Source organism: Verticillium dahliae, genomic scaffold, assembly GCF_000150675.1.
Source record: "Verticillium dahliae VdLs.17 supercont1.4 genomic scaffold, whole genome shotgun sequence".
Taxonomy (NCBI): Eukaryota; Fungi; Ascomycota; class Sordariomycetes; order Glomerellales; family Plectosphaerellaceae; genus Verticillium; species Verticillium dahliae.
This window is the reverse complement of record NW_009276925.1, coordinates 722,824-734,900: the sequence shown is the minus strand read 5'-3', so window position 1 is coordinate 734,900 and position 12,077 is coordinate 722,824. Positions and strand designations below refer to the sequence as shown.

The 12,077-nt window shown below is 60.1% G+C and overlaps 5 protein-coding genes across 5 annotated transcripts; 2 read left to right on the top strand and 3 right to left on the bottom strand.

Moving 5' to 3' along the window:
* Positions 1 to 50: 50 nt before the first annotated feature.
* On the bottom strand, positions 51 to 1,895 carry VDAG_02575 (gamma-glutamyltranspeptidase; the record flags this gene model as incomplete). The annotated part of the gene is made up of 3 exons (XM_009653228.1): positions 51 to 513; positions 584 to 1,302; positions 1,362 to 1,895. The coding sequence occupies 3 exons, from the start codon at positions 1,893 to 1,895 to the stop codon at positions 51 to 53; spliced, it is 1,716 nt and encodes a 571-aa protein (XP_009651523.1).
* Positions 1,896 to 2,654: 759 nt separating this feature from the next.
* On the top strand, positions 2,655 to 3,407 carry VDAG_02574 (dynactin subunit 5; the record flags this gene model as incomplete). The annotated part of the gene is made up of 3 exons (XM_009653227.1): positions 2,655 to 2,693; positions 2,756 to 3,000; positions 3,089 to 3,407. 3 exons carry the CDS (start codon positions 2,655 to 2,657, stop codon positions 3,405 to 3,407), a joined length of 603 nt encoding a protein of 200 aa, XP_009651522.1.
* Positions 3,408 to 3,866: 459 nt separating this feature from the next.
* Positions 3,867 to 5,267, bottom strand: VDAG_02573 (uncharacterized protein; the record flags this gene model as incomplete). The annotated part of the gene is made up of 1 exon (XM_009653226.1): positions 3,867 to 5,267. The coding sequence occupies one exon, from the start codon at positions 5,265 to 5,267 to the stop codon at positions 3,867 to 3,869; it is 1,401 nt and encodes a 466-aa protein (XP_009651521.1).
* A 722-nt stretch (positions 5,268 to 5,989) lies between these two features.
* On the bottom strand, positions 5,990 to 7,112 carry VDAG_02572 (aflatoxin B1 aldehyde reductase member 3; the record flags this gene model as incomplete). The annotated part of the gene is made up of 2 exons (XM_009653225.1): positions 5,990 to 6,706; positions 6,777 to 7,112. 2 exons carry the CDS (start codon positions 7,110 to 7,112, stop codon positions 5,990 to 5,992), a joined length of 1,053 nt encoding a protein of 350 aa, XP_009651520.1.
* Positions 7,113 to 8,181: 1,069 nt separating this feature from the next.
* On the top strand, positions 8,182 to 10,402 carry VDAG_02571 (transcription factor MBP1; the record flags this gene model as incomplete). Its single annotated transcript, XM_009653224.1, has 2 exons — positions 8,182 to 8,286; positions 8,387 to 10,402. The coding sequence occupies 2 exons, from the start codon at positions 8,182 to 8,184 to the stop codon at positions 10,400 to 10,402; spliced, it is 2,121 nt and encodes a 706-aa protein (XP_009651519.1).
* Positions 10,403 to 12,077: the final 1,675 nt, after the last annotated feature.

Sequence of the window (12,077 nt, the reverse complement as noted above, 5' to 3'; positions counted from 1 at the left end):
GCTCCCTCTCTTCCCATGGCACTGTCTCCCTGCGGGAGATCGACCCCTTCCTACCATGCCGGGTATGACGCGCCGTCGCCGCGCATATCGCTGCCAGCCGACCAGATGCCCGTGTCCTCCAGCGGATCGACCGTGTGGCGGATAATCTGGCCGCGGCCAAACAGCCCCCTCTCGTTGCCGGTGAGCACCCTGACCTTGTGGCCGAGCTTCCGGAGGCCCTCGATCGTGTCGGCGGGCATGCCCTCCTCGACGTTGACGTTCCAGTCAAAGTCGATGCACACGCGCGGCGCGTCGAGGGCCTGCTGCGGGTTGAGGCCGCCGACGAGCTGGCCGAGCAGTACCTGGACGTGGCCCTGCGGCTGCATGAAGCCGCCCATGACGCCAAAGGCGCTGTGCAGCGACCCGTCGGCGAGGTTGGTCACCATGCCGGGGATGATGGTGTGGTAGGGCCGCTTGCGGGGGCGCCAGCCGGTTGGGGTGGCCGGCGTCGAGGCTAAAGTTGGAGCCGCGGTTCTGCAGCGTGAAGCCGCAGCCGCGCGGGATGATGCCCGTGCCGAAGCCGTCGTAGTTGCTGTTGATGAACGACGCCGCGTTGCCGTCGCCGTCGGACACGGCAAAGTAGACCGTGTCGCTGCTGTGCAGCGCCGGCGAGGGGATCGTCGGCGGCGTGCCGCGCTCGACCGACGCCGCCGCCTTGGTGGCGTCGAAGAGCCTGGCGCGTGCGGCGAGGTACTCGGGTGCGATGAGGCCCGCCGCCGGCACCTTTTGGACGTTGGGGTCCGTGACGTACCACTGCGCATCGGTGAAGCCGAGACGCAGGGCCTCGATGATGGCGTGCAGGTAGGGCGCCGTGTCGTGGTCCTCGGGCTTCCACTTGGGAATCGTGCCCTCGTTCTGGAGCGCCTGGAGAATGCCGAGCGCCATGAGCGCGACGATGCCCTGGCCGTTGGGGGGGTGTTCCCAGACCTCGACGCCGTCATCGTGGAAGCCACCGTGCTGGAGCTTCAGCGAGATGGGCTCGACCGGCTCGCTGCCGGTCTCGAGATGGTGGGCGAGATCATCGAGGTCGATGTGGCCGCCGAGGTCCCTGCACACCTTGACGTACTCCTCGGCGATGCGGCCTTGGTAGAAGCCCTTTTTGCCCTCGGTCGCCAGGGCACGGAACGTCCTCGCGAGGTCGGGGTTCTTCATGATCTCGCCGGGTCGAGGGGCTCGCACGCCGTCCTTGGCTGAGGGATCCTTCTTGAGCATCTCGCCGTAGTTCGGAGACGCCTCGCGCAGGATAGACTCTGCTGAAGTCCACTGTGCATTATTTAGCGTTGGGGGGGCGCTTCTTGATCGTGCTGGTGTCTTCAACTCACATAGTAGCCGGTAATATCAGACACGGGGAAGCCCCTCTCGCCGAGCTCAATGGCGGGCGCCAGAATCCTGTCGAGAGCCAGGTTGCCGCTGCCGAAGCGCTCAACCGTGTCGACCCAGCCAGCAGCGGCGCCTGGCACGGTCACGGCGTGGACGCTCTTGGAGGGGATCTTGCCCTGTGCGCCGTCGGCGAGGCCGAGGTCTCTCCTGACCGTCTCGAGCGTGCACTTGTTGCCGGAGCGGCCGGAGCCGTTCATGGCCGAGACCTTGGCCGTCTTGGCATCGTAGTAGAGGATGAACATGTCGCCGCCGATGCCGGTGGAGCACGGCTCGGTCATGTTGAGGCCGGCGGCGACGGCGACAGCAGCATCAGCCGCATTGCCGCCGGCGTGCAGGACCTCGAGGCCGCACTTGGCCGCCAGAGGCTGGGTGCAGCTGACGATGCCCTTGGTGCTGTGGACGACGCTCCTCCTGCTGGGGAAGCGCGTGAACTCGGCCGCCTGGGGCGTGAGCATGTGCGCGGGGCTCAGCGGCATGATGGGCAGACGGCGGTGCGGGGTGCGTTCTCGACGGCGACAACGTGTAGTGAGCAGACACTAGGTGGGACGGTTTGGTTTTCGAGGTAGGTAGTAGCAAGAAGGCGAGGCGAGGCGGATCGTGATGTGACGAGGCACCTGTTCTATTTGAGGAAGAGAAGATGGGAGGAGATCGCCCTTTGTCCGACCATGTTGCTCATGATAGAGGACGCACAGCCGACGAGATGTTATCGGCCGGTTACGCAATCGCGTCGGCATTGGTCCCGACGAGGCATGATGTGCAGAGAGTCGAGTGATGCATCACCCCGCGCCCACCCGCCACAGGTGAAGGGCGTGGTACATAGCGGGGGTCTCCCGCCAAGTTCCCCCGCCGCCGAGTTCGGGCCAGCCTTGGGGTCGGCGCCGGCGGCAGTCACATAGTTTCTGAGCTGATACCGGGGCAAATACTCCAGGGAATATTCATCGTGTTATTCCCGGACACACGTGGATTTTCTTTGATCTGCGTGCAATTTCATTCCCTGTAAGAAAGCGTCCTGGCAGGTTCGCGCGCGCGAGAGAGAGAGGGACACGTGACTTCGTGCCTCGTGCCCCGCCTTCCCTCGCGACCCGACGCGGACACGATTCGAGAGCTCCTCCCAGCACCTCAGTAGGTACCTTGGTCGAGGCACCGACTAGTGCTCTCAGCGTCTTCAACCCACAACCGCCGAAACACCACATCGTCACCCAGCCAGGCTGGTGTATACCAACAGAACCGCCACCATGTCGCGGAGGCCGGTGAAGGGGGAGTACATTGAGACCGTCAGTCCACTCGCCCCCCGACTGACATGCCCTGACAATGTCCCCCTGACTGACATCCAAAGGACACTGGCAACAAGGTCTCCCGCAAAGCCAACCTCGTCGGCACCCAGAACATCATGCTCGGCGGCCGCACCGTGATACAACCCGATGTCATGATCCGCGGCGACCTCGCCCGCACCGCGCCCTCCAGCTCCTCCTCCACCTCGGCCGGCAGCGCCCCCGCCAATAACACGGCCGTCGCCATCGGCCGCTACTGCTTCCTAAGCCGCGGCTGCATCCTGCGCCCCCCAGGGCGAGTCTACAAGGGGTGCGCCCTCCCCGACACTATCCGACCTGATTGCAGAGAAGGAAGGAAATGAAAGAGACAGACGAACGACGGCTGACTCGATCCCTAGCGCCTTCACCTACATGCCTCTCCGCCTCGGCGACCACGTCTTCGTCGGCCAGGGCACCGTCGTGCAGGCCGCGACCGTCGGCAGCCACGTCTACATCGGCCACGGCGCCGTCATTGGCGAGTTCGCCATCATCAAGGACTACGTCCGCGTCCTCGAGGGCAGCGTCGTGCCGCCCAACATGGTCATCCCGAGCTTCAGCATCGTCGGCGGCCAGCCCGCGCGTGTCATTGGCGAGGTGCCCGAGGGGGGGCACGACGCCTTTGAGCTGCGCGAGCTCTACAAGACGGTGGGGAACAATCCGCAGCCGATGAATGCGTAGTAGTCTCTGGCGCGATTTTTTTTTTTGATTTTTTTCGTGTGCAACCGATACCCTTTTGTGTTGTTATCCTGGGACTGTCAATACAAATTCGAATATTTTCTCCAAGGTGCTCATGCCGTCGTGATGGTGTCCAGGCAGTCATTTCACAAGGGAAAAAAACTTGCTCTCGACTGTATGTGTTGATGATCATGGTATTGGGCCGAAAAATCCCACGTGGTTCCCGTACAACCACAAATGGCTGTACCTACTAAAGTCATGCATGTCTATGATCCGGATGCCTCTCACGGCCCCAGAAGCGTTCCCCTTATGCAATGCACAAATATACTGGCGGGGTGTCTCCCCTTCCGCACCCAGCGGACCCATAGTACCCTCTGTACGTGCAGCTGTCCTCAAACTCCAACCGATAAACACATCCAAACGCCGAATGCACCCATGCAGACCTTTCCCTGCCTGCCTGACCTAGTCCTCGCGCTCCACGTCGCTGTCGTCGCCGCTGTCCGTCATGTCGACAGGCTTGTGGCCCTCGTGCTCGGCCATCTCGCGCCACGTGCTCCAGCTGAGCATGCCAAACGCAACCATGATCATGAAGCCGCCGAGCATGGCGGCGCCGCTGAGCGGCTCGCCCGTGACCATCCAGTCGGTGAGGGCGACGAGGAAAATGGTCAGCAGCGACGCGACGCTCGACAGCACGGGGCTCGTCAGGCTGATGAGCACGAGGAACGAGCCGGCAAACGTGGCGTTGGCCACGACGGAGAACAAGAGCATCCACGCCGTGTGGCCCGTCGGCAGCGCAAACGTCTCGAGCCCCGTCCAGTGCAGCAGCGGCAGCGGCACCCAGAGCACGCAGAGCGTGAAGAGGCCGATGCACGAGCCGAACGTGTTGGCGAAGACGACGCCGCGCAGCGGCGCGCAGCCCTCGGGCGGGCACGCCCACCGCTTGTAGAGCACCTCGTAGAGGCCGTAGAGCACCGACCCCACGCCGATGACCATGTTGCCGAGGAACCGCTCGCCCGCGGCCTTGGTGGCCGCGGCGCCGCCGTCGTCGGCGCCGGCCTCGGGCGCCTTTTTGGTCGCCGTACGCGACGACGAGCACGCCGACGATGGCCACGATGACGGCGATCGACTGTCGAGGCGCAGGGGCTCCTTGAGGAGCGGCACGAGAAGACGTAGCCGAAAAACGCCGAGCAGTTGTAGATGGCCGTCAGGTCGGAAAGGCGTCGTCAGATCGACGGCGACGTACCACGAGAGGCCGGCCACGGTCAGCGCCATGGTCACAAAGACGGTGGTGCGCACGAGATAGGCCAGCGCTGAAGGCCGCGGGACGGCCGACGGGCGTGACCAGTCGAGGTCTTGGGTCTGCACCATGATGGAGGTGCTACGGAGCAGGCCGACATGGCGGCGCCAAAACGTGGCCCAGGGCACGTTGTATTGCTGGATGCGCAGGCAGAGCAGCTGTACGGGCCAGAGCAGGGACCACGAGCCGTGCGTGAGGTAGAGCATGCAGTAGGCCTTGTTCCAGCCGAGGTCCTGCTGAACGTAGGCCGACAACTCGGTCTGCACGACAAAGGCGACGAGGCAGAGGACGAGGAAGAAGGCGGCAAATGTGTATCTCGCCTTGGCTGAGGAGGCTGCCGCGAGGTCGGGGCTGTGGCTGCGCATAGTCGAGGCGCGCGAGTGGAAGGACCGGTTGCGTGATGCCATCAGTGGACTCGAACCGCGGCTGGCGCGCCCACGACGAGCTTCATCGTATTCCATCGAGCGTCTGTCTGCGCCGGCTGACTCGTCCTTGGCAAAAAGGAGCGGAATGCCAGAGAGGCCGTCGGTCGGCCTGGCAAAGGGAGGTCGTTGGTCGTTGCTCATGGCGAACAAGTCTCGGTCGGGTTCGATACCCAAGTCGTCTGCAGCATCGGATGCGACGAGGCGAGGGGCTATTGTGCTTCCTTCAGCGGACCAGGGGAAGAGGGTCCCTCTTTTGTTCTGATGGCGAATTCGGGGTTTGGGAGGATGCAGCAAAGGAGTGGACAACGAAGAGACGGGCTTCAAAGAGCGACGAGAATCAGGGACATGCTATTGACACATGCAAGAAAGAAAAAGAGAGAGCACTAGAGAGGAGGATGACTAGCAGCAAAAAGGCCAGAGATGGGAAAGATAGGAGTTCCAAGGGGGGGGGGGGGGGGGTGGATGATTCGGATGCCTGCAGATGAAGGCAGCATGGGGTTTCCGATGGAAGTGGAATCTGTCGTTGCAGCCGAAAACTGGGGTAGAAGTCCCAAGCACGTACATGTATGGCGTATTCCAGCGCTGAGGGTACTAAATCTGCAGAAGACACCGGGGGGGTGACAGACCCCTAAAGACCACCCATGATAGGTGGTCGCCGGGTGTGTCGGGCAGGGGCCAAGTGCTGCTAGGCCCGGATTGGGGGCAATGAGACAAGGCATGGGATCCATCACGAGTCGACATTGCTTGGCCGGCATCGAGTCTCTCATTTCTCCTTGCGAAAGACTCTGCAGCTCGACATCAGGTGCCCCACTTGATTGAGATCTACAACAGTCGCTGTTTTGTACGTTGTCACGGCTGAACCACTACTTGGCCCCAGCTCCAAACAGAGCTTCCCTTGGGTCGTACGTATACTTCAGATCCAGGTGCCAATAGTTAGTCGTGTCTGCCTTCGACACGAGCCATGCCTGCTCCAGAGCCTGAACGACATCCTCAGGCAAGGGACCCTTCTCGAGATGGTTGAGGTTGTCCTCGAGCTGCGCTACGCTCGAAATGCCGATAAGGATGCCGTCGTTGCCGTCCTTAATGTTCAGCTGCGAGTGGTGGACCGTCCACCGCAGCGCCGTCTCGATCATGCTGAGATCGCGCTTCTCAATCGCCTGCTCGATCGTCTGCAGCGCCTTGAACGTGCTGTCGCGGAAGTACCGCTTGCGATAGTTGTCACCCGTCCCCGCCGTGTCCGAGAAGCGGCCCTCCGTCGGCACAATGTCGCGCGACTTGATCTTGCCGGAGAACAGGCCACCGGCGATGGGGTTGTAGACGACAATGTCAAGGCCGTAGCGGCGGCAGGCGGGGATCAGCTCGGCATCGAGACTGCGCGTGATGACGTTGTACATGCCCTGGTAGATGGTAGGCCGCACCCAGTTGTTGTACTTGCACGTCAGCACGACCTCGGCGACCTCGAATGCCGTAAAGTTGCTGAGGCCGAGGCGCACAAACTTGCCGGCCTTGTGCAGCTTGTCGAGCGCCTCGAGCGTCTCGGCAAAGGGCGTTGCGCGGTCTGCGGCGTGGAGATAGAGAATCTGCACGGGTTAGTCGATCGTTGCATTGCATGCCGCCATAGGGATGGACAGTGGCAACAAGAGCACTCACGTCGACGCAGTCGGTGCCGAGCTCCTTCAAGCTCGTCTCCAGCGACTCGGCCACCTTATCGGCGGCATGGGAACCCGGCTCAGAGGGGTACTGAATCTTGGTCGCCAGCGTGAGGCCCCTTTCCTTCCACTTGGCCTCACGCGTGAAGGCTTCCTGCTGCTTGCCAACATAGACACGCGCCGTATCGACCTCGTTATAGCCGCGGGACTGGAACACATCGAGGGCCTTGTTGTACGTCTCGAGGTCAGTGATGCGCGCGCCGTCGGACTCGCTGGGCCCAAAGGTCATCAATCCGAGGATGATGCGGTTCGTGGGGTTGCTTGCGATCAGAGGCATGGTGGCGGTATTGTATCGTGAGCGTTGGAAGGGTGACTGGGTTCGAAAGCAGAGCAGGCTTCTGCTTTCTCATATTAATACTTCCTAACGTGCAGTTGACTGTATGAGTCGAAAGGGACCCCCTCTCGGTGATACGTGATTAACCCCGCCATAGACTTTGGCGGGGTTGCCATGTATTTCTGCACCATGATGCTGCGAACGTGCCATCGCGGCAAGCTGATTTGACGTGCTTCCGAATCCAAAGACGTCATTGGCTTCCGCGCATGAACCACTGTGCCGATTCTACCGCCGCACCGGATTTAAGTACGGGAAAGTCGTTCCATGCTGCTCTCTGCTGTGTTTAAACACCACTGGTGCAAGTCACTGGCTTGTAGCATTACCTACCTTAACCTTAGGTACCTAGGTAGCGTTGAGTCATCATGGGGCTGTGACCGAGTGACATTTTGTCGTGCACAGCTGTGCCCAGCTGTGCAAGATTGAACATGCCAACAGTCTTCATACCAAGGCCAATGGTCCTAGATGGTGTGCCTCCTAATGCCTAGGTACCTACCTCCCTAGGTAGGCGAGGTACATGTAGATACTCTTGGTACTTTACCAGACCACAGCACATCACAGCTGGTTCCCCTCATGTAATGGCCCGTGCGCAACACGTGATGAAGCTTAAGTGCCTGCTTCGTCCAACGCGTCGCTAATTCCACTCTCGCGTCTTGTTCGCGTCCATTCCACAATTCCTCTGCCAACCGACCGACTTCCGACAACCCCAGTCTCGGCGATTCATCCATTGCCAGCAGTATCGTCACAGACTTCACATGGTACTACTGTCTTTCCCGCGCAGTGCGACCAGCAGCTTTATCACTGTCTTTCCTTCCCTCTTTGTAACTTCCGACCTGCTCTGGCGACCGACCCGCGCAGTCTGAGACTCCAACCCGACGATAAAGGGCTGTGTCCCTCTGCGCCTTCCTGACAATGGCCAAAGGTCCAGCTGCTGCCCCCGCGCAAAGCGGCATCTACAGCGCGACATATAGTGGTGTATGTCTCCTTTTCTTTCTGAGCACCCTCGTTACCCTCAATGAACCCCACAAGGCTGCCTCAGAGTCGTTGCCTGATGTGTGAAACCACTGCGGCGCTTACAGCTGTTGGGCGGAGAAACGAGTATTCAACGTCCCCACGAGGGGTAAATGACAGCTTCAATCTTGCTCGTCCTCTTCCTCTGCGCAATACCTTTTGACGTCCTTTCATCACTCATGGATTTGGCTGACCCATGTTGCCTGCAGGTCCCTGTGTATGAGTTCCAATTTGGCGATGACCTGAAAGAACATGTGATGCGGCGGCGGCAGGACAACTGGATCAATGCAACACACATCTTAAAGGCCGCAGGCTTTGACAAGCCGGCGCGCACCAGAATTCTGGAGCGTGAGGTGCAGAAGGAGAAGCACGAAAAGGTGCAGGGTGGCTACGGAAAATATCAGGGCACCTGGATCCCCCTCAACCAAGGCCAGCAGCTTGCCCAGCGCAACAACTGCTACGACCGCATACACCCCATCTTCGAGTACACTCCAGGCAACGAAAGCCCGCCACCTGCCCCTCGTCACACAAGCAAACCCAAGGCACCAAAACGACCAGCTGTGCCAAAGTGGCCAGGTAAGCCAGCCTCTCAACCTGCCTCGAATGCCCTGTTGGCAAAGGCTAAGACCCTGGCGTCAGTTGCTCCCACCGCCAGTCAAGAAACGTTTGACGCAGGCGACTCGATGATGCACGACGATGATACCCCTGACAATATTACAATTGCTTCCGCCTCCTACCTGGGCGAGGATGATCGCTTTGACATGTCGCAGCAACAGCAACCAACGACTGGTCATCGAAAGAGAAAACGTGAAGAGGCTGCCATCCAGGACATGACACAGCAACAGCATTCCGTGTACGGAGATGAGTTGTTGGATTACTTCCTTCTCTCTAGAAACGAGAAACCCGCGCATCGACCGGAGCCGCCACCAAACTTCCTACCCAACTGGGTCATCGACACGGAGAGTCACACGGCACTGCATTGGGCTTCGGCCATGGGCGATGTCGAAGTCATCAAGCAGCTGAAGCGCTTCAACGCGGATCTGGCTGTACTCAATGTTCGCGGCGAGACGCCCCTGATGAGGGCCGTTCACTTTACGAATTGCTACGACAAGGAGACCTTCCCCATGATTGTCCGGGAGCTGTTTGACACAATCAACCTTCGGGATCATAGCGGTGCTACCGTCATCCACCACGCCGCCACCATGAAGAACGGCCGCGTGACGAGCCACTCTTGCGCTCGGTACTACCTCGAGGTCATTCTGACCAAGCTGCAAGAGGCCGCCGATCCCCAGTTCATCCAGCAACTCATTGACGCTCAGGATCACGAAGGCAACACGGCGCTGCACCTAGCCGCCGAGAGGAATGCCCGCAAATGCATCCGTGCCTTGCTCGGACGTAATGCCTCAACCAACATCCCCAATGCCGATGGCGTCCACGCCGAGGATCTGATTAGAGACCTGAATGCCTCCAAGAAGGAACAGCGCGGGCCCCACCGCTCGTCATCGCCGTTTGGCCCAGAGTCGCATCGACACGTCTCCTTCCGAGACGCCCTGACGGATCAGATGCCGTCCAAGCCCAACCTCTCCTACGACTCGGAGGCTGCCAACTCTGTGCACTCGCGCATCGCGCCCCTGATCTTTGAAAAGTTCAGCGACCTCTCTGCTAGCTACGACGAGGAGCTGCGCTCCAAAGTCGATGCCGAGCGCGACGCCCGCCGGGCCATCGCCGCCAATCAGGCCGAGCTCAGCAAGATCCAGCAGCAGATCGCCGAGCTTGACGCAAAGGCCGAAGCCGACGAGGACGCCGCCAAGGTCGCCAGCGAGGCCAACCTCGCCAAGCACCAGGTCATGTCCCTCATTACGAACCAGAATCGTCTGCACATCCAGCAGTACGTGGACCAGGAGCTGAGCCTCCTCAACGGCGACGTCACCGACGGCTCCTACGAAGAGCGCCTCGAGCTCGCCCTGAAGCTGCACGCGTCGGTCAACGAGCTGCGCCAGTCCGAGGCCGACTACGTCGATGCCCTGAGCATGGTGGGTATCGGCGAGAACGTCGACAAGTACCGCCGGCTGCTTCGGCAGTGTCTCGACCCTAAGGACGCCGAGAACCTCGACAGCAATCTCGACAGCCTCGTGGACATGATGGAGGAGGACCACGACATCAGTGGCGACATGCAAGGCGCGGGTGTCGAGCCGGTTGACGTCAGCATGGGCCTGGCCATATGATGCGGTCAGCAGTGGTGGCGGCGCCGGCGTGACGCTGTACAGCCGTCCCTCGCAGCCGTCTGACTTGTCGTGACCCCTTGGGGGATTCTCCTCCGTGGAGGAGCGTCTGTCTATACGCGAAGACCTATGTGTATTATGAAGCCTTCCGAGGTCATGGCGGTTGGATCTCCGCCTGCCGTCTTTTGTTTTCTTCGGTTGGTATAACGGGGCGTAACGGATGCAGCGGCAATCGACCGCCACGGCGGTCTACTTGTTTCTTTTTTCTTTGCTTTTCTTTTGTACACATGGTCGCTGGAGGACGCTGAAGGTCTGCCTCTCGAGGTGGCCGGGTCTGCTGCTGTTGTTCATGAGGCGTTGGAAGGGACTTTTGAGGAACAAACGCGCGGACGGTACAGCTTGCGCCGCATTGTTGCTATTCGATCTCAAGGGAAAAGAGGTCATCGCTATGAATCGGGGAGGATCCATCCTCTTCCCACGTCTCCGTTCTGGAGGATGGTTACGGCCTTGAGTAATCTACAATTCTTCAGCCACCAATCAGTTGCCTGCGGGGGCAAGTTGGCTTCGTCGTCAATGTCACTCGCTACTTGATACTGTGAAAGGGCGTGGCTCTATCTAGCATGGAGAGGTCCGCGCACTGCGACGGTCATGTGCTGCCCATTCGCGTTCCTCTGGCGTATTTTTCAAAGCCCTGAGAGCCACCTGGCGGCTGACTATCGACTGACGTGAAGTGCCTCGTCCTTGCAGATAAGACGGCACGATCCCACGCGTCGCCGCTAGGCCCAGGTTCCTGCTGGCTGGGGGGAACCCAGCATCCTGGCCCCAGCGACTTTCTGCTACGCATTTTCCCCTTACACCTGGGCGCGTCGTTGTGCAAGCAATCCTTGTTCGTGACCCCGACCTCCGCCTGATGCTCCGCGGCTGGAAGCCATACCGGGTCTACGCCTGGTCTGTGAGCCACGGCGGAGAACCGCCCCCGGATGGCCACTGGCTGACTGTATCGTGGGCGCGACATGTCATACAAGGATGCAACGCCATGGACGACGGAGAGGCGCTGTGAAAGTCTCCGTTGCGGTGTAGATACTTGGAAACCATGGAGACGGAAGTTGCCTGTGGTCATCCGTCACCGGGTGAGCTAGGCCTGTGCGCCACACATACAGACCGCATCAGCCGCCGGTCATCATCATGGAGATCGATGGCGTCGCAATGCTCGCCTGGACGAAGCGGAGAAGGACCGGGCGCCGACGACGCGTGACTCTCAAGGCTGGCTGAACTCCACCGAACGTGGTCTAGTAGCTGCCGCCGTCAGTATTGTACATTGGAGCCGCAGAGCTATATGACTTCAAGATGCGGAGCCAACCCCGTCCGTCCAGGCGATTCATTGATTGGTGCTGCTGTTAATCGATACTCGGGTGTCTCTGCGGTGCGTTAAAAATGCCGAGGAGACGGTTGGTCTTGTCCAATAGCCTCGTTAGAGGACCTTGTGTAGGTACATGACATCGATTATTCACCCATGGTAGCGAAGCAAGAGGATCGATTTGCCTCTGAGGGTCATCCACCACCCTGATCTCTCTCATTGCGGCTTTTCACGCATATGATCAGATGGTCGTCAAGACGGACAGAGGTACAGAATTGGGTTTAGTGCACATCGAGGACATATTGCAACCACGACCAAAAC